The sequence below is a fragment of the Monodelphis domestica genome, chromosome 2 (genome assembly GCF_027887165.1).
Source record: "Monodelphis domestica isolate mMonDom1 chromosome 2, mMonDom1.pri, whole genome shotgun sequence".
Classification (NCBI taxonomy): domain Eukaryota; kingdom Metazoa; phylum Chordata; class Mammalia; order Didelphimorphia; family Didelphidae; genus Monodelphis; species Monodelphis domestica.
This window is the reverse complement of record NC_077228.1, coordinates 387,075,175-387,097,289: the sequence shown is the minus strand read 5'-3', so window position 1 is coordinate 387,097,289 and position 22,115 is coordinate 387,075,175. Positions and strand designations below refer to the sequence as shown.

Here is a 22,115-nt window from a genome sequence, read left to right as displayed (position 1 = left end):
TGCATGTTTTCCAGTTCTCACAGTAGTTGAGTTATTTCTGGCCTTGTTTTTTCACTTCATCTATATTATCAACAATTATTATTTCTATTGTATAAAGTCAGTTTTTGGTTGCTTCTCTGTTTTTTTTTTCTCTTGTAAAAAAGGAGGTCTTTTCTTTGTTTTTGTAATGGAAGAGGTTGGATGGTTTGTCCCACTGGTTAGATGTGATACTAGTGGAGACAGTTGAGTGAATCAAGTAGTGAGGGAATATGGGAGTTGAGGTAAGCCTCACTGATGGAGGAGAGATGGCAGGATCTCTCCCTCTCTAAGGTGATTTGAAGCAGGGGTTTGAGATAATCTCCAGAGGGAGAGAAAGGTGGCTTTATCAGGGAGAGTTTCTCTCCTTTTTTCTCAAAGGATATTTAACAAACTAAATCCCTAGGGCACCCAAAAAGAGCACAAACTGAGGGGAAGAGATGTCTTCTCCCTGTCAGCTACTTCTGAGGAAGATTTGTAGTGCATCTTCCTCAATGGAGAATGTGTGACAGTCCTAGTCTGGACTTGTCACAGGAAGAAACAGGACTCAAGCTTTGAGTCCATTCTCAAATTTCCCAACACCCCTCCTGCTGAAAAGATAGGCTAAACCCAAATCTGACTTCATCTAAGGATTTATTTAAAAGGAAGAGGGAGAAACAAGGTTAAAGGAAAATGTAAAGAGGTTGCCCTATAATACTAAGCCCATGGCAGCTAGGTCAAGAGGCTGGTGCCCGAGTCCATAAAATGTCTCAGCCCGTCTCCCAGCTGACTGCTCCCTTATAGTTTTCTAAGCTATTATATCTTAACACTAATCTTAACACAATTCAGGAAAGCTAGGAGAGACCAAAAGAAAAAAGAGGGCTGGGCTCAGGGTTTTGTATGAGTCTTTTTCCAGCTCCTCCTCAGGAAGAGATCTTGCTGGCAGGTGGAAGAAACAGTCAGATGGATTTCTTGGAGAATACAGCTTTAGGATCTAAAGACAGGAAATCTGGGTCCTCTTATGGCTTCGGGGAATCCCTAGCCACCCAGAACTGAACTTCACAGCTCTCAGTCCTGCATCAGAAGATCCAGGGCTCTCCAGAATGCTCCTCAGCCAACGGTTCTCCCCCACAATCCTTTGCTGTCCAAACTGTCACTGCAGTGCCTGTCAGTCAAAGCATAGGATTCCAAAGGTCTCTCTCTCTTTTCCAAACTCTACACTATTCATGTTTTTTCATAATTTCCTTCCAACTTATTTTTAGTATTCTAACTAGTTACTCCCCCAATATTTTTTCTTTCTTTTTTTTTAAACAACCCTTACCTTCCATCTTAAAATCAATACTCTCTCTATATAGATATCTATATCTATATCTGTATGGATAGATAGATAGACAGACAGATAGATAGATAGATAGATAGATAGATAGATAGATAGATAGATAGATAGATAGATCGGTTCCAAGGCTATGTGGTAAGGGCTAGTGTTAGGCAATGGAGGTGAAATGACTTGCTTAGAGTTACACAATTAGAAAGTGTTTGAGGCCAAATTAAACCCAGGACTTCCTGTTTCTAGACCTGGCCTTCAAACACTGAGCCACCTAGCTGCCCCATTTCCCAAAATATTTCCATTTCTAATAGCTATTCTATTAAATCTTATGAGGTTTTTGTTTTTTTTTTTACCAATTATACTTTCTTGAATTCTTTCAAATGGATCATTTAACCAAAGACATCTCTCTAGATATATAACTTCTTTTTCTATCTTCATTGTTCTTTGTACATTTCTCTAGTATTTTTCTTGTACAGATGCTCATATCCTCTTTTCTCTTTTTATTCTGGTATGTATTTTTAGTACCTTGTGAGTATTTTTTTAGCCTTTTTCATTCTTTTTTATTTTTCTGATACTTATCATGAGGAAAATAAAGAGCATGGCTCCTTTCAGTTTCTCATTTAGTCATCTCAACTTTAAGTCTCTCATTTTCCTGTTTCTTTTAATGGGCATTTTTGGTATTGGCTCCCATGTAAAAGAACCCACCTTATTTACTTTTGCCCATTCCACTTGACAGTGTCTCATTTTTCAGAATTTAAATGTGCTCTTCTTACATTTTAACTTCATTGGTCTCATTGCCTGATGTAATGTAGAGTTTGCATTGCTGAATGCTGAACTCTGAAGTTCAAGTCCCTATAGGTACAAGGCTTATAGGACAAGATGTTAATTAGCAGTAGGCCTAATAACTAGATAAAGGATAAATGTGAAGAGGAACAGATCAATGTATATCTTAAGCTCTACAAAATCAGAATACCCTGAACCTTACCCACTAATGTTACAACCTTTAGTAAAACCTAATCTCTTAAGTCTCATTACAATTAAGCAGATTTTTGCCTTGTTGGAGGTAGGAAATTCAAAAGATTCTACAATGTGAAGCAGGATTCTTTTCCTGAGCCATCGTTATCTTGTCATGCTGATTTCTTTATTCATCTCCCTAACTCCATTTCTATTTTGTCTTTTTTAAATTTTGATCCATGAATCATCATTTTTGGGAACTCTTTTAATTCATCTGTTTTTTCATTTTACTTTCTCACTGAGATATATTGGGGGAGGGCAGCTGAGTGGTAGTATAGTAGATAAGAGTACTGGATCAAGAATCAGGAAGACTCCTCTTCCTCAGTTTGAATCTGGCCTCAGACACTTACTAGCTATGTGACCCTAGGCGATTCACTTAACCTTGTTTGCCTCAGTTTCCTCATGGGTAAAATGATCTGGAGAAGAAAATACCAAACTACTCTAGTATCTTTGCCAAGAAAACCCCCAAAATGGGGTCATGAAGGGTTGAACACAATTGAAACAAGTGAACAACAACAGGGATATATTGTAATTGATCCTTGCCAAAATTTTTATTGGAATTATGGCCTACATTGTGAATTTTCATGGGAACTACTTCCTTATTATGATTGGCTAACTCTCAGACTTCTGTGCTATCTTTTAGGAATTTTCCTATGTGTCACACTATGTAGAGAATCCATATCCTCTATAAATAAGAAAACTAGCATATTATCTATCAAATGAGGTATTTTAAGTGCTTATTACAGTGCCTGCCACAAAGTAAGTACTTAATAAATGTTTGTTTTCTATCCCTCTCCCACTTCTTTGTTTTGAAATGTACTAAGCTTTCCTTGTTATGTGAATTGTTCATTTAATTGAGGGTAATTTTTTAATGTTTTTGTTGCCATGAATTTGGACGAACACCTTTAGGGTTTATCTAACAGTCGAACCTCTGGGCCAAATAGTACAGATGGACAGTGAACTGGGCCCAGAGTCAAATAGGATACAGAAAATGGGTTAGATTGCCTTTGGGAGGTCTCATAGCACTTTTTTTTTTTTATTCTAAGCTTCCTATGAAAGCAAAGGTCTGTACTAGCATTTTATTAGTGTTATTATATAACAGCAAGAGCATCATTATCTATAAAGAATTAAAGATGAGTTTCATGCATAGAGCAGCAGAGATGTACATGGTTAGTATGAGAATGCTACCACTAAAAACAAATGAGAAAATCCAAAGAATAAAAGGAGTAAAGGATGCCATTAAAGAACTTTATCAAGGAGGGGAAGATGAGCTAGTCTTGTGTTGAGAGTGATGGATGAGAGGTGAGCATCCAGAGTGCTTCCCTAGTGCCTTCTCAACGTGGGGGAAGAGTCGGAGGGCTTCCAGCATGTGGGATGTGTCCCCAGTGGCAGACTTTTGAGACAACTTGAACAATAGTCACCCAGGCTGGGTAGCCTTGGATGGAAACACCAAGAGTGATGAGATTGCACATCTGAATTGTTGGAGGGAACTCCCAGACCTAATAGATCTGGGGTCCATTTGAGTATTTTAAATATCTTAAGTATTACCTCAGACTTGCGTATCTGTGTAATAGTATAAATAAGCATCATTCAAGAGCCAAAGGAAAAACAACTTAGTTGGGAACTATGTTCTCCACATTCTCTAATAGTTTGAAATATTATATTGGCACTCAGTGTAGAACAGCATTAGCTCACTCTGACTTCATAAACTCCATGTTAGAATATAAGTAGAATATAAAAAATAAGCACAGGATAGGGACAATCCTGATCAATTACTTCATCATGGTGCCACTACCTGTGTTACCTCGGACAGCTCACTAAATGCCTTGGGCTGCAGTTTTCTCATCTCTAAAATGAGCAGTAAGAGCTGTCACATCTATTCCAGCTTGAACCTATGATCTTAATAAGCTTAACCTATATTTTAAAACTAAATGTATATACAATATCTTCATTATCAAAAGTCTATAGCAAAATGGCAACATTTAAACACATTGCACCTACTCATTTAATTTCTTCTTTACATAATTGTAATTCTCTATGGATACAAGTCTATATTTAGCAATGGTATTATCAGGTATACTATACAGGAAAAGAGCAGATATAGCTAGGAGGCTGAGGAATGAGGAAAAACACCTGGACCAAGAATATCATCCTCCAACATTATTGGAATCTAGACTGCTCTCAGACAATTTCATATGATATTATAGATACAACCAGTCTCCTTAATGAAGACCATGGAGACTCTTGTGACCCTTACCTATTTCTCCAGATACTTCAAGAATGCACCACTATAGTTGAGATGATTACTCATTCTTCTAGTGTGTGTTATCTGATCCCTTGTCCCAAATTGTCTTTTTTAAAATAAATTTTTGATGACTTTTGTGTTTGACATAGTTTGACATAGTTTTTTTCCCCAGAACCATCCCATTTGATAAATAGTATTTTTAAGATTGAAAAGAAAAAGAAAAAAAATAATAAAGCCCTAGATTAACTCTGTGACCCTAGGCAAGTTACTTAACCCTGTTTGTCTTGATTCCTCATCTGGAAAATGAACTGCAGAGGGAAATGGCAAACTCTTCCAGAATCTTTGCCAGAAAAACCCCAGATAGGGTCACAAAGAGTCAGATATTACTGAAATGACTGGACAACAAAACAACAATATAAGAGATATAGAAGGAGTGACTATGAAGTGACTGCAGGACAACCAAACTCCTATATTGGTAAGACACTTCTATCAGAAGCAACCAGAAAGAACAAGTCTGCCTCACCAAGAAGAGGCTTTGAAGGAGGGAAGAACCCTCTATAAGGAGGGATACCATCAGCAAAAGGCAAGAAAAGCAACTGACCAGCCCAAACAAAATGGAGCAAGTAGTGTGCAATACTACTCTAAGGAACATCACCTGGCAGTCCTGATCTCTGGGAATGGAGGGTACTAATTGACAATAAGCTATCTAAGAAAGGGCATTAGCACTATGCCCAAAGGGTGATAAAAGACTGTCTGCCCTTTGATCCAGCCGTAGCACTGCTGGGCTTTACCCCAAAGAGATAATAAGGAAAAAGACATGTACAAGAATATTCATAGCTGCACTCTTTGTGGTGGCCAAAAAATTGGAAAATGAGGGGATGCCCTTCAATTGGGGAATGGCTGAACAAATTGTGGTATATGTTGGTGATGGAATACTATTGTGCTCAAAGAAATAATAAAGTGGAGGAATTCCATGGAGACTGGAACAACCTCCAGGAAGTGATGCAGAGCGAAAGGAGCAGAACCAGGAAAACATTGTACACAGAGACTGATACACTGTGGTACAATCGAACGTAATGGACTTCTCCGTTAGTGTCAATGCAATGTCCCTGAACATCCTGCAGGGATCTAGGAGAAAAAAAAACACTATCCACAAGCAAAGGACAAATTGAGGGAGTAAAAACACCAAAGAAAAGCAACTGTTTGACTACAGGAATTGAGGGGACATGAATGAGGAGAGGCTCTAAATGAACACTCTAATGCAAATACCAACAACACAGAAATGGGTTTGAGTCAAGGACGCATGTGATACCCAGTGGAATCGTGCGTTGGCTAGGGGAGGGGGGGAGGAAAAGAAAATGATCTTTGTTTCCAAGGAATATTGTTAGAAAATGACCAAATAAAACAATGTTTAAATTGTAAAAAAATAAAAGAAAAAGGGCATTAGCAATTATAAAAGTACTGTTTCCTAAACTAGTCAGGATCATTCTGTAACAGAGTGAGGGAGAGTTGCGGGGAAGGGGTTTGTGGGATATTTTCCACATAAACAAGCAAATGCAGTAATGGTCACCTTAAACTTTCTGGGTTCTTTTCCTTTTTTGGAGGGTTGGGGATTTTTTTGGCCTCATTGATGCATTTTTTTCTGAGCATATCAATTTATTAAATAATGCATGCCTAACAAACTGGTAACATGCCCCTTCCTCAGTTTTAGGACTGGACCCCAAATGGGGGGGGGGGGTGTAATATGGATTTTTACACATTAAAAACAATCAAGGCCAATTAATAAAGAAAAAACTAGATAATCTGATTTCTAATTGGATTGAAAGATTATGGACTTTCCAAGTTGGGCACCAGAGAGAGAACAGGTACAATTCCCTGAATTCAGGAAAAGAGGTGTAGTTCATTTTTTTTTTTTGGCTCAAGGAGATGCCATGAGGGTTATACTACATGGGTATTTCTTTTGGATGTAGTTGTAAAACCATACTTGTCTTGTTTGCAAAGGCTAGCAGCACCAAAATTTTGAGCAAATTGGTAATTAGGGAAAATCAACCAGTGATGGGGCAAATACCTACAGAATCAGCTTTCTGCTGCCTGAATATTCCTGCTTAGATCTCCTCTGTCTCCTTAAGGATGAGGCCACTTTAGAAATTTTAGCCTCTGATGGGAGCTAGACAAATATACACATATATAATTGATTTTATTATTTTAATTTTTTTTCAGCCATAGCTAGAATGGCACTTAGTCTGCTAGCAGCATGCCAATATACAGTTAATAAACAAGGCTATAAATCTGAGAGACTCTGGTATCTTGGTGCTTTATATTTTCTGATCTCGATTCCCACTTAATACTTAATATATCATAGAATATGGTATTCACACATTTCTTCTTAATGAGGATTTCTGATTTGAGAGCTGGCGGGTAGAGCACTGAACACTTCCCATAGCTTCCTTTATTGAAGGCAGAAATTGGCTTTCCATCTTGTTCCACTCTCCATCTAGAGCTCTGCCTGGTTTCAATTCTACAGAACAAGATGCCCTCACTACCCTCCAGCTCAGGTGTTTCTAGCTTCCTTTTTATGTGTTGTCTTCCCCCATCAGTTGTGGTATTTTATTTGTTTGTTTGTTTTTTAAACCCTTGCCTTCTCTCTTAGAATCAATACTATATATTGGTCCAAGGTGGAAGAGCAGTAAGGACTAGGCAATGGGTGTTAAGTGACTTGCCCAGGGTCATATAGTTAGAAGTGTCTGAGTTCAAATTTGAACCCAGGACTTCCTGTCTCTAGGTCTGGCTCTCAATCCACTGAGTCTGCCTCCTCCCTCCCCCCATTAAATTATAAACTCCTTGAGGGCAAGGACTGTCTTTTTTTTATTGAATTAAACTGAAACCTACATCTATTTTAATTCTTTTATTCATCCATCTAACACATGCTTGTTATGCATATATATGCATATACATCAATTGATTGATTCTTATACAAATAAGATGACTAGATTCCCAAGATAATGTATATTTAGCCCATAATGTTGCTAAAATACTGAAATGTTGTGATGAAAAATGATACACAATGCTATTGTAATGTTGATAACTAAAAATAGTAAACTTGAATAAGAAATCATTCTAGTCTAATCTGTGTTTGGATAGTGCTTTACAGTTTAGAAAATGCTTTCTTCACAACACTGTGAGAGAGGTAGAACTAACATTTTTATCTCCTTTTTATAGATGGAATAAAACCTGAGGCTTTGAAATGTTAAATGCTATGCCCAAGGTTGGACTAAGCTAGTAAATGAGAGAGCTAGAAATTCCGATCCCAGACTTCAGATTCCCAATCCAACACTCTTTCCACCACACCCACACTGTTTTGTTTATCTGAAACTATTTATGTTTATAAGAAACAGTTCTAAATATGTTCTCCAAATGCCTTGCATGCAGTCAATGATACTACCTCTCTTGATTTGCACTCCAATTTGCTGTCCCACTGTTTCATGTTGCCTCCCATGATTAGTGTATTTTTTAAATCTCATAAAGAAAATGTAGAAAAGAAAGCCCAAAAAAAGCATAAAATTTTTCCTAAGATAGGTGAATAGGAGCTAGAACAGAAATGGAAAGGAAGAATTGGGGAGAATAAAGAATTATTTGTAGAAAAGAAATACCAGCTCAGGCAACTGATTGAGTTAAGAGTTGAAAAATGGAGAAAGGTGTGGAACATGAAATATATGCATGGTCCTATCTAAGGAAGCCTCACAGGATTCCTATGACCAGCATTCCTTGGGTAAAATGGCAGCTTTCACCTACCACCTGGTGGCACCATTGGGCCAATCCAATTTAATTACTCCCCAAAGGTGGATAGGTAATAGGTAGGTCAGTGGTGTGTCAAAATTCACCAAAAAAACAAGCATAACTCTGGTGGTGTGTCACTTCGAGAAAAAAAAAAACATAATTTCATGATATTTATAGTTTAAATAACAAAAATGTATAATTAGAATATATAACTGTATTTAATAAATAAAAAACTAATTATTTAACTTATCGGCTTAGTGACTTCTTTGTTTATCTTTGTCAGTTTCTTTTGTTGGTCTTGATATTATTTAACTTGTGTGTGGTGCCATGAACTAAGATAAGTGAAGGGGAAGGAGAATTCTTTAACTAACCTGCCTATTAGTGACTTTTTTGTTGCTGAATTTCATTGGCTAAATCTTTAATTGAAGGTTGATATTCTGTACACTTCAAGCACAAACAAGTGCTACTAACTTCATCTGTCAATCTATTTCTTTTGTTGGTTTTGATATTATTTAACACTGAGAATAAGGTCTCACAAAAGTCCATAGAGAGAAAAATTGTGAGTAAAGCCATTGCTATATTTTTCAGGGTGCTAAAAGTGTCTGGTAATCAGTTCCAGGCTGTGGGCTGGAGCCCTGCCCAATCTTCTGCTGGCCTGGCCCCACCCCACCATGCCCCTGCGGCCAGCTCATGGAGCAGCCCTCCCCCCTGGGCGGCTCCCTAGCCCCAGGCATACTGAGCCTGTATGCAGCTGTGTGCCATTGAAAATGGCCACGTACTGACACATGTTATAGATTCGCCATCACAGAAATAGGGAATAGATGGATTGGCTTGGAATAATGAAATTGGTAGGGAATAGCTGAAATTGTTTCTTTGGGATTGGGACATTGTACGGGTATATGTGTAAATTTTGCAATTAAGGTATTTTTAACTTGGAAAATGTGGGCATTAACATTTTTTCTCAAGATTTAGTAAATGGAAGGTAATCTGAGAAGGGAAGACCCAACAATTGAAAGCAGAGGGAAAACCAGGAAAAGCTTCCTGAAGAAGGTGTCACTTGAATTGAGTGTTGAGGGAAACCAGAGAAATGAAGAGGTGAAGGTGAAGGGACAGAGAATACCAGACATGAGGAGCAGTAGTGGTGCCCAGAAAAATGTCAGATTTGAGGAACTGCATCAGGCAAATTTGAATAAAAAATTTGAATAAATAATGGAGGATGGGGAGGAGGAAGGTAAAGTGTAAGACTGGAAAGGAAGGAATTTTTCAGTTTACAAAGAACTTTTAAAAGATAATTTCAAGAGTCTAGGCAAGAGGTGGTGAAGATCTGAGCTTGTATGAGTGTAAAGAAAAAAATGTTTATGTGAGATATTGTGAAGTTATAAACAACAGAATTAGCCAAACGCTATGATAATGTTAGGTTAGAGTGAGAAATTGAGGTTGATGATGTGAAAGTTAGGAGACATTGCCATTGATAGTAATACAAAAAATTGGGAAGAAAGGAGGACTTTCAAAGAAAAGTCAATGAGTTCTATTTCAAACATTGAGTTCAAAATGCCTTTACAGTATATCCAGTTCAAAGTATACAATAGGTAGTTAATAACGCATGACTACAGCTCAGGAGAGAAACTTGGCCTGGATATATGGGAATCATCTGTAGGGAAATTATAATTTAATCTTTTGGAGACAAGGAGATCATTAAATGATATAGTATAGAATGAAAAGAAAAAAGGCTAAGGAGCGCTAAGCCTTACAGGTCATTTGAGAAATCAATAATAATATTTTGTTTCACACATACATGATATAGAAGAATGGGAGAAAAATTCACTCTTACTGTTCAGTTCTCTTATATTGTCAAAAAGCATTCATTTTGTTTTAAAGCTGATGTCTCTGGCAAAGTGGCTGGAAATGGAGTGGACAATCACTAAATAGTCCCAGGAACATGTTTTAATCCTACTTAATCACATTGAGGAAATCCTATTAGAAATAAATAAAATATTCACTTACCAGCACAAGATTATGAAGAAGGAATATTTATTTCTAATCACCCTCAGCTACATTTGAGATATATCCATCCTCTGATGCTCCCATAGATCTTTATTTGTAATGCTCATGTTCTTTGTATCATATTTCTTTGCATACTTATATCCCCAACTAAACCAAAAACTCCTTGAGAGTTGAATCTGCATCTCCTTTCTCTTCCTCTCCTTCATGGCATGTAGTCCATACTATACAAAAAAATGTTCATTTCATTATGGACTAAATGATTTTTTGAGATCAGCCTGGGAATCTTGCTATATATAAATTTTAGCTTCTATGATACAAATTGGTTCTGAGTTACAAGTATTTCACTACAAATAAATAGGTTTTGGAACAACACTTAAAATTGCTGACTGCCAATACACTGTTTTTCACTGTTGCTGGTTTTTAAATGGGATTAGGTGGTTTTTGCTCAGTGAAAAAGATCCACTTATCTTTTAGGTGCCAATCTAATTCAATACACTTTTATTACATAAAAGGCACTGTGATAAATTTTGGAATTATAAAGACAAAACCAAAACAGTCCTTACCCTCAAGAAGCTAGGGTTACTTCCCTGTGAATTCTGTCACAAGTAAAAATTGTTGGCTCTAAGGTATGATAAAGCTCAGGACATGAGGTAATTGCTAATCTAGAGCCAACTGGAAATAGATCAGAAATAAAATAAATTTAGAACAAATTTGCTGATGTAATCATTGAAAGTTTTGAGTTATAACTGTTTGTCTGGGAATATTCCACTAGGACTAAAAACAGACACCAAACAGAAAATAAATGGAGAATATACAAATTTTAAAGAAGTATTTTCACATTATGTTTCCTCTCCTCAGATTTTTGCAATATTATTTTGAAAAACTGTCTACCATTAAAAATTATGAAAACAAATGTTCTTATTTTTTCCACTCTTCTTTCTTCCAAAGAATAGTAACTATCTATATCTACATGTATGCATGTATGTAAATGTAAATATATGTATATGTTTAATATTTCTGCTATGTTCCTGAGTCATTCTATTTTTTCTTTCACATGATATTATATTTTGGGTTATTTACCTCTATATCATCTTGGTGTAAGTGCACAACACTAATGACTTTTATCAGCAAATTGTTTTTGTTACATGTCATATGAAAAATGTAGATGTCAGAAAATGAGCTGTAACTTCTCTCTCCTTAGCCTTGTATGCAAACTGAACACACGAACCACCATCCTGGCAGCCACCAACCCCAAAGGTCAATATGACCCCTGCGAGTCAGTCTCAGTGAATGTAGCCCTAGGAAGTCCACTCTTGAGCAGATTTGACTTGATCTTGGTTTTACTTGACACCAAAAATGAAGACTGGGATCATATAATTTCTTCTTTTATCTTAGAAAATAAAAGTAAGTGAAGATAAAATATGAGCTATGCTAAAATGATCCTGCCTAATTATGGGGATGGGGGAGTAAGAAGATATTGATGCTATTTTATACTTACTCATTTTTATGTAATGATGGTAAAAACAAATAATTTGGGGGAGATGCCCCCAGGGATGAGTAGCCTAAAAGGGGACCATAATTTATCATGAGATTAGGAAGTGGTTGACTCTGGTGTCTAAGAACAAGGAAATGTATACAGAGTCCATCCACCTTGGAAGTATGTCTATAAGGCAGTGACTAAGGAGCTGCATTGTATCTCCTTTCCCTCATATCTACTCTGCCCCAGAGACTTAGATTCAGAAATCCCTCAACCTACAGAGTAGGATGAAGAATTCTAAGGAATGCCCCAACCAGGGAAGACTATCAGAAATCATGGGTTTTATTTAAGACCTTAGACTCTCAAATTCATAATTGAGGGCTGAAGAAACAGAATTAAAAGATCTGGAAGACCAGCAGCCTGGCTACCCAGATATGGTGTGAGAGAGTGAAAGGTGACCTAATAGAAGGAAGGAAAGAGCTAAAAAAGAATAGGCCTTTTTTCTTTTTTCATAACCAATTAGGTCCTCTGCTACAGAGATGAAATAATAAGTTTATAAGATAAAAAGCTCATTCTCCTTTTCGTTTAATATTAGATTTCTTACTCACATTCACCCCTTTGTTTCCCTATAGTACTTTAAAACACCTCAGGTCACAGTGTGCTATTTTCAGGGAGCAGAAAGTGAGGGAGGAAGAAACTGTGACCAGATGGGAATTGGGGAACACATGAACGACAAAAAAAATGATGGTAGCCAAAACCTAGTAGATGGCACCAGCCAGTCAAGTCCCAAGATGGTTTGCCCAAACCAAAAAGGATTGTAAGGAGGTTGCAATGCTTTCTTCCTCCCTAAGTCTGGGTTTCTTAGTACCAAAAGGGCAAAGAAAGATTAGACATGAGATTCATCTTACAGAAAAGCCAACTTGATGATTCATAAACTAGACATTGATAGTTATTGGAACAAATACTTGGGTAGAATCCTAGCAAAGAAGTGAGTCAGAGAGAGGAAGGACCAAATCTTTACATGGCATGAATGTGATTTGTAGTGGAGCATAGCTATATAGTGACCCTCTTTTTGAGGAGAGATGACCTCAAATGGCTTTAGATAGTTTATTCCTTGTGTCAGGGGAGAATTGGACTATGTTATGAAGCAAAAAATTGAAAATGTAAAATAACCCAATATGATTAATTAGGAAACCTCCAATTCTAGCCAATATATTGGAACAGACTAGAATTTCTATAAATGGTTTTAGCTTCTGGCATTAGAAATAGGAAGTTTACCATTATTATAACTTGAATTCTTTTTATACTTGTTCTGGAGAAAAATACTTGGAACATAGTATTGTTTTTATTTTTATGAGCCACAAGGCATGAACAAGGAAAGAAAACCATCTTTTTAAAGAAATGGGTAAAAAATTAAATTTTATATAAAAGAAGTAAACTTTTCCTTACAAATTAGTTTCCTAGCCCTGATTTGATCCACAGGTTGCCCAGGCAAGTCCAAGAAGCTCTGGAGCATGGAAAAGATGAAAACCTACTTCTGCCTCATTAGGAAGCTACAACCCAAACTGTCTGATGTGAGCAACCAGGTTCTTCTCCGTTATTATCAAATGCAGCGTCAGAGTGACTGTAGAAATGCAGCCCGGACCACTATCCGCCTACTGGAAAGCTTAATACGCTTAGCAGAAGGTAAGTTTTGCTTGGGACCTACTTAGCCTGCAAAGTTCATTTTAAAAGTCAAGTCTTGTAACTGTGAAACATTGCTTTTAGGACTCCACTCTTCCAAACAAATTTCCTTTACACTCTCTCAGAGAGTAGTTTATAAGAAATATTTATATTTATTAAGAAGAAAGCATCAGAGGGGAAGCCAAGATAGCACAGTGGATAGAGAGCCAGGTCTGGAGTCAGGAGGACCTGGTTTCAAATATGGCCTCAGATACTTCCTACCTGTATGATCCTGGGCAAGTCAATTAATGCTCATTTCCTAGCCTTTGCTAGTAGAAAAAAAGGCTTTTTAAGGAAAAAAAAAAGAAAAAGGGGTCAAGTTGACCATGAAGATAAAAATATTAAAAGCACCCTCTTAACTAATGACAAAAAATGCTATCAACCTCCAGAGAAAAAACTGTTGTAGTAGGAATGCAGATGAAAACATATAACTTTTCACTTGTTTATTTGGGTATATATTGTGGGGTTTTGATTTTATAATATTATTCGCTTAAAAATGAATAATATGGAAAATGTTTTGCATAATAATAAATATATTACCTAGATTGAATAGCATCCCAGCTCCAGGAATGGGGAGGGATGGAGTGTGGGAGACAATTTGGATCATTTAACTTTGAAAACTTATGTGGAAATTTTTTATTATATGTAATTGGTTTTTAAAAAAATGAGAATTTTAAATTTTAAAAAAGGGCACTTTCAAAAAGGTGGGAGACTATGAGTGTAGATTGTATAGACTGCCAGACTCCTTCAATGTATTAATTTTGCAGAATTTTGTTCTTCTTTTCTTTATTCTTTGCTACAAGAAAGAGATGGGTCTGGATAGTGGAGGTGGGGGAGACATATTTGGAAATGAAAGTAATTTTAAAACAAAAGGTATCCAGAATGAATGAATGAATAAAAAAGATAGAATAAGGAAGGGAGGAAGGAAAGGAGGTGACTGGGGATTGGTAGTGCAGTATTCACTGAGAAGTATCCTGGTTGTTGGTAAGACAAGACAGAAACTCACTAACTAGAGGCATGTGTGGCAGAAGGCAGGAAGGGGAGTCCTAAGTTATATAAGATTTAAATTAATATCCAATAACTCCAAGTATTATATTTTTTAAAGTTTATTGATAATCACTTGAAGTAGAAAGAAAATAAAAAGAAGTTCAAACCTAATTATCTAACAAAAAGCAAACCCACATGTGTAGATTCTCCTGCCTGGCATAAAGCCTGCTTTCCCAGCATAATCAGGGGAGAAGACAGAGAGGGGCAGGATCACACACACACAAACTTTATCTCCAAAACGTAAGGACATAATGTGAGAACGAAAGTGGCATGTTGGGATTTAGAGTTCTGGGGAACAGATCCTAATTATACAGTTGGGTGAGGGGAAGATCGGGGTGATGGACTTAGGGTAGGCAGCACTGTTAGAAGATAAAGAAAATAGATAGAGGCATTTATTAAGTATTTACTATGTGCCAAGTGCTGTGTGAATTGTTAGAGAATATAAATGCAAAAGCTGAGATAGTTCCCACCTTTAAAGAGCTTGTATATTAATAAGAGAGAAAACACAACTGGGGAGAAGTGGTACCAAGCTGGCCTATTTTGATCCAGAAAGAATGGAGTGGTGGAGATTATAGAATAGACTGACCCATTCCATCTAAGAACAATGACAGAGTTGAATTGATCTTGGTTCAAGGTTACTAAATTGGAGGAAGGGGAGAAGATGAGAGGGGAGGAAGGAAAGGTACTCACACTGTGGCAAGGAGGCAGGCACTGTGGTATGGTGGTAGGTGGGGAAGAAGAGAAGTCAGAGGAGCAGGAGTAAAGCAAAGTAAGTCAGTGTGTCAGGACCTGGATAAAAAGAAAAAGGAGGTCTACCCCAGAGACTGTCAGTGGTTCCCTATTTCCTTCACAATCAAAGAGAAAATCCTCTGCCTTTTAAAGCCCTTCATAACCTTCCAGCCCTTTCCAACATTTCTAATTTTCTTATACTTTAATTGCTTCCTTCATGATTCAGTGGCACCACTCTCCTTGCTGTTCTTTGACTAAGACATGCTATTCCCACGCCTGCATTTTTACTGTCCCCCATATCTTGCATTCTCTTCCATTTCATCTACCCCTCCTGCTTCCTTTAAGTCTCAATTAAAGTCCCAACTTCTGTAGGAAGCCTTTCCCTTCAATGCTAGTGCCTCTATTTTGTTCATCATGTGTCTTTTATGTACACAGATTTTTGCATTTTGTCTACCCCATAAGAATGTGAGAGCCCTGAGGGCTGAGCCTGTTCTTGCCCCTCTTTGTATCCCCAATACTTAGTACAGTCCCTAGCACATAGTAGGTGCTTCATAAATACCTATTATAATAAATGCTATTCCCTAGTAAATTTCTTCTTAAATCCTTACTTTCTGTCTTTGAATCAATATTAAGTATTGGTTCCAAGAAAGAAGAGAGGTAAGTATCTGAGGCCAGAGTTGAACCCAAGTCCTCCTAACTCCAGACCTAGCACTTTATCCACTATGCTCCCTAGCTGCCCACCACCATTAGATTTTCAGCTCTTTGAGGTTAAGGACCATCTTTTGACTCTTTTTATGTCTCCACTACTTAGCATTAGTGCTGACACTTAGAAGGTACTTAATATATGTTTATTGACTGACTTCTTTATTTGACTTGAAAGGAATTTTGGATTTCCTTTTGTCCTTGGAGCAACCCATAAGTATTCTACTGAAATCCCTTTCTTCCATAGAGGCCTATAATCCCTATTAAATTCATAGTGTTGCTTCCTCTCCCTGTAGGAATCATTTTGGGGGCTGCTGAATAAACAACACCATTTCCCTTCAGATCTATACTCTCAAGGGTGAGGGGGAGTAAGGAAATGATATAAAAATCATGTCACCCTTACTTCTCCTACCCTTTCACCCCCCACCCTCTCACTCACAGGACATGGATTTGCTCTCCAGATACCAGAGCAACATGGGCAATCTTATTCTTTCTCCAAGAGGCAACACCGCTTAAGAAATCTCCCTCTAGAGTAAAAACACCAAAGAAAAACAATTGCTTGAATACATGGGTTGAAGGGATATGATTGGGGATGTAGACTCTAAATGAACATCAACATGGAAATGGGTTCTGATCAAGGACACAAGTAATACCCAATGAAATTGTGGGTTGGCTGCAATTTGGTAGAGGAGAGGGAGGGGAATAATGTGATTATTGTAACCAAGGAATAATGTTCTAAATTGACTATAAGTGAAAAAAAAAAAAGAAATCTCCTCCCTCTAGAAGTTACTAACCCTACACTCTTGAATTTGGGAACTCTCAAATTTGGGATTACTTGTGAGTCAACCTCTAAGTCTAGCAGAAAATCTCTTTTCTTTAGCCATAAGTCCAGATTCTGTGGTTATGCTGCCCTAGAAAATTGACCCGAGACTAAGGTTCAAATCTCATAAAATCATCAGATTGATCAGGGCATCCCCTGATTATCCCCATTTTACAGTTTGATCAACCCCTCTTACAATCAGATATCAAGCATTTGTCAGAGAATTCAACCATGAATTATTGCAAGCAGGTGACACAAAGATGAAGGAGTCGTAGACTTTGACCTGAGTACTTGAAATGGTGTAAAGGAAATAAGACATGCTCACGAGTAAGTATAATACAGGACAGAGTGCGATACATGCCAGAGGAGACAGCTGGTTCCCTTTGAATTCATAGAAGAGATTCATTCTACAAGGAGCAGGGAATGCACTCATGGTGCATTACTGTCAGACCCTGGGGAGTTACCTAACTTCTTTTGGGCTCACCTTTCTCAGCAGAAAAATAAAGGTGCTGAGCTAAGAGATCCCTAAGGTTTTTCCAGCTCCAATCCTACTTGGGGCCTTAAAGAATGCATAGGATTTCAATAATGCAAAATGGAGGAAAGAGCATTCTAGGCTACAAGAAGAGCAAGAACAAATTCAGAAAGGTAGAGTGATAGGGAAGCACAGGATATCTTTGGGGAATGATGATCTGGGCTGTAATATAATATGTTTGTGCACCATTCATAAGCAAAGGATAAACTATGGGAGTGGAAACACCGAGAAAAAGCAACTGCCTGAATACAGAGGTTGAGGGGACATGACAGAGGATAGACTCTAAATGAACACTCTAATGCAAATACTATCAACAAAGCAATGGGTTCAAATCAAGAAAACATCTAATGCCCAGTGGACTTACGCGTCGGCTATGGGGGGTGGGGGGGGGGAGGAAAAGAAAATGATCTATGTCTTTAACGAATAATGCTTGGAAATGATCAAATAAAATATATTTTAAAAAAAATATAATATGTTTGTGGTGTTAGGAGATAAGGCTAGTAAGAAAGGTTGTAGAGAAAGCTCTGACACACAGTGAAAAGGTTAAACTAATAACGCGGGCTTACTAACCCCAAATCTCTGAAAGCAGGGAAATGTTATCCTTCCAAATGTTTACAGCATAACTGATGGTAAAATCTAGCCCTACTAGACTTTTTTGCCTTGAAAAGCCACATATAGAGATAGTAGAATGAATAACAAATAGTGAAGAGTTGGGGGGGGGGGGATTTTAGACAACAGGTTCTTTACACTTTATGTCATGGACCCTTTTGGGAGTCAGTGAAGCTTATAGACCTCTCATCCGAAGAAGTCTGTTGCCTGCACTCATAATGTGGAAATGCAAAATTTCAGTTAGACATTAGAGAAAATAAAGATATAATTTTTTCCCATCCAAGTTTTTGGACCCCTAAGAATCCTTGGGTTGTCCATGGATCCCAGGTTAGCAATCCTTATTCTAGCCTGTACACACAAAACCCAACTTGGACCTGTCCGTAGAGAATCCTTTGGGCACAAAGGCAAACAACCTGTTTCCTCACCTCTTATAAACCTAGTTTTCTGAAGTTTCATCTCTGCTTATGAGAGATATGGGTGAGGTTAGTTACATACTGATGCATTGTTATAGCGATCACAAAGGCAGGATTAAAAATAGTACATAGAGTTGAATTTATGTTCATTCCACCCATTTCTTTGAAGGAGCTCAAAGCACTGAACCAAAGTATACCAAATATCTGTGGGTGAAGTAGGTGGAATATATTACTTCAATTATTATAGAAGGCATCTGGAAAGCTATTTAAATTTAGCTCTTTTATGCTGGCTATTGGGAAATTAATTTGTCATTAGTAGTTCATTCAGAAGATTAATTTTTTCCTGGGCCAGAAGAATTGCATTTACCATCCCCACTCATTCATGTAGAGCGAATGACTTGTATCCTGGTGACTCTGAATGACTTATTATTTTCCCAGCTCATGCCCGTCTGATGTTCAGAGATACAGTGACTCTGGTAGATGCTATTACAGTGGTGTCGGTGATGGAATCCTCAATGCAGGTTAGTGTCGATGCTCAGCTATTAATTATAAACACTTGAGTGGGGAAAAAAATAACAGTTTACTAAAACTACATATAAATTATCAAAAGTCCAAAGATTCAAAGCTTAAAAGGAATTTGACAAACATGTAAGGTTTGGGTATAACATATTCATGTAAAAATTTTTAAATTAAATAAATGGTAAGCTTGAGGCTAATATTTTGTTTATCTTTGTATACATTTTAGCATCTAGTCCAGTGTCTTTTACTTAGTAGGCACTCAATAAATGTTTGTTTAATTTAATTGTTGTATTTCTGCCTCTAACTTTTTTCATTAATATTTCTTGCCTTTTTATAATCATCTGGTCTTTGCATAAATAGCTTTTTAAAAAAATTGTTCTAAGGGGCAGTTGGGTAGTTCAGTGGATTGAGAACCAGGCCTAGAAATGGGGGATCCTGGGTTCAAATGTGGCCTCAAACACTTCCTAGCTATGTGACCCTGGACAAGTCACTTAACCCCCATTGCCTAGCCCTTACCACTCTTCTGCCTTGGAACCAATACATAGTATTGATTCTAAGATGGAAGGTACGTGTTTAAATAAATAAATAAAGTTGTTCTGGAGAAGAGTTTCAAAGCATGTTTTCAAAAAGTAGAATTATGAGTTAAAGGATATGATTATTTTGGCAATTTTTGATATGCACTTCTAGATTTCTTTCTAGAAAGGTTCTAAAGATTTATACAGCATTATACATAATCACAAAATATTAGAAGATTTATCAAACAAGAGTTGAACTGATAAATAAATTGTGGTACACTCATATGATAAAGTACTATATAGTGTAGCTAAGGCCAGCAAAGGAAATAGTATGCAAAAAAAGATTCTGGAAAAACCTTTATCAAATAATGCAAAGCAAAAAAAAGTAGAAGGTAAGAAAAATTAATAAGAATAAAGGAACAAACAGAATCTTGGTGAACACTGAGAGTGATGGAAAGATTGTTATGAAACTATGCATTGAAATTCTTTAATTTAAATATATTTACTGAAAAGAAGCATGATATAATGAATTCGGAGTAGCCTCAGAGTCAGAATGACCTGGGTTCAAGTCCCACCTCTTATACATACTGCTTGTGTAATCGTGAACAAATCATTTAACCCTCAATGCCCTTGACATCCTCTGAAATTAATCAGTACATGCAGAAGTACTAATCGATATTGACCATGAGAATTTCTTCATTGGAGGACGGGTTCCAGGTATAAACAAATCATGAAAGTATTAAAGATGTTTTCAAAAGCTGACTAATGAGCAAAGTGCTCATGGACCAGACTTACAGATATATTTCTGATATTTCACATGATTGATTTCAGGATACTTGAATTGGAGTTCAAATTCTGTGGAACTCAAACCTCTCCCCTTGTCTGCAGTCTGCAAGGCTGACATGCAATTTCTATAGCTTCTTTGTAATGGCAAAGGCACTCACTCAGCATTTATATGAGATGTTGTAGAGGAAGTAGGACTTCCAATTGAGCTTCCGGTCTGGAAACTGAGTAGTAGGCCAGTATATTGGGTTCCTTTCTTTTGTCTTATTGCTGATTGCCAATATGATGCTGTCTCTATCACTCTACATGTTTGATTGACAATCCTACATCCCCCATTCTTGAAAACCTCAATAAAACTCAGTTCACCAGAGGTCTCTCTCTTACCATCAGGCTGGATGTGATGCTAAAGAATCCTGTGTCTCTGTGTCTCTTTTCTCTCTTTATGTTCTTCCTACCTTAATCTTTAATCCTTCTGCCCATATTCCCTCAGTTCCCAGCTTCCCTTTCAGGTGCTTAACCCACGAAATCTTTTAGCTGCAGGACAGCTACATTGGAAGTTAATATACTAATGGAATAATAAATTTGATTCAAAAATAAAAACAGTTACTGAGCAAGTTTAATTGGTCATAGTAAATGTTGGGCTTTTAAGATTTTTTTTTTTAACAGAAAGAAAAGCCAATGGATTTCCCAACAGCTGGAAAACGTGGCTTCATAAAAAGTCAAATTGCTAGGAAGTGAATAACAAGGATTTAAAGACTATACTTTCTAGGAATTTGGCAGTGAAAGGGAAGGGAGATATGTGGGAAAATATTCTAGGCTGCATTTTCCTAATCTCATATCTTTATTTTTGCAAAGAATTTAATAGTTGTAATCATATAAAATCTCACGTATATTCTAGTAGGTTTGTTAAATCCCAGATACTTTACATATTTTGTAATCATTTGTCAATTGGAAAGCATTTATTTTCTCTCCTTCCCAACTCCCCACTCCTGACCCAGGGAAGACAAAGGAAAGAAAAACAAAATATTTAAAGCAAATATGATTAGTCAGTAAACAAATTTCTGCATTGTTCATGTCCAAAAATACATATCTCATCCCATTGCCTCTCTGTGGTGGGCAGCATTCTTCATCATTGGTCCTCCAGAATTGTGACCGGTCATTGCCCTAATCAGAGTTCTTAAGTGTTTTAGATTTTGTCTTTAAATGTTGTCATCACTGCACTATATAAATTACTCTTTTGCTCACTTCATTCTGCATCACTTCAAACAAGTTTTCCCAGGCTAATCTGAAACTATTTCTTTCATTATTTCTTACAGCACAGTAGTATTCCATTATATTCATTTGCCATATTTTGTTTAGACATTTCCAAATTTATGGATACCCCCTATAAAAGAGAAATACTGTGAATGATCTATTCTGACTTTATTGTGAACATACAAGTCACATAAATCAGGGTCCGTAGACACACCCAATATTTTCCGAGACCATGAGCTCTTCAGCTGACAAATATTTTTACTTTATACGAAAGAATCAGGTTACACAAACTGCCCCTCAGAAGGCAGGGCAGGATGGTCAACTACATCTCTTCTTCCCTTGAAAGAAGGGCAGCTTAACTTTGTTTCACTGAAGGTCAGAAGGCAGTGATTCTCATTGAAAAAAGTCTAGCAACTAAATTTCTTCTTTTAAGGTCTGACTTTTTTTTTCTGTAGGGCAGAAAAGCATAGCCTCTGTTTTATATATATATATACACATATATATATATATATGATGAATCAAAGAAGTCAAGGTTATTCTGTAGCTAAATGAGATATCATAAATTCATAGCCTTAGGAACATCTGGATATATTCCAAGATCCTGAAGATATGCACAAACTCTCCTTGGCAGG

At 37.1% G+C, this 22,115-nt stretch overlaps 1 protein-coding gene across 2 annotated transcripts in view; it reads left to right on the top strand.

The window, feature by feature from the left end:
• Window positions 1–22,115, top strand: part of MCM9 (minichromosome maintenance 9 homologous recombination repair factor) — a 167,521-nt gene that overhangs the window by 134,391 nt on the left and 11,015 nt on the right. The window contains exons 9-11 of one of the 2 annotated variants that reach the window (XM_001379722.4): window positions 11,563–11,765; window positions 13,321–13,524; window positions 18,851–18,933. In XM_001379722.4, coding sequence (XP_001379759.3) covers window positions 11,563–11,765; window positions 13,321–13,524; window positions 18,851–18,933 — 490 coding nt within the window. The remainder of the gene's footprint in view (window positions 1–11,562; window positions 11,766–13,320; window positions 13,525–18,850; window positions 18,934–22,115) is intronic. The other variant, XR_008916652.1, reaches the window with a different exon arrangement.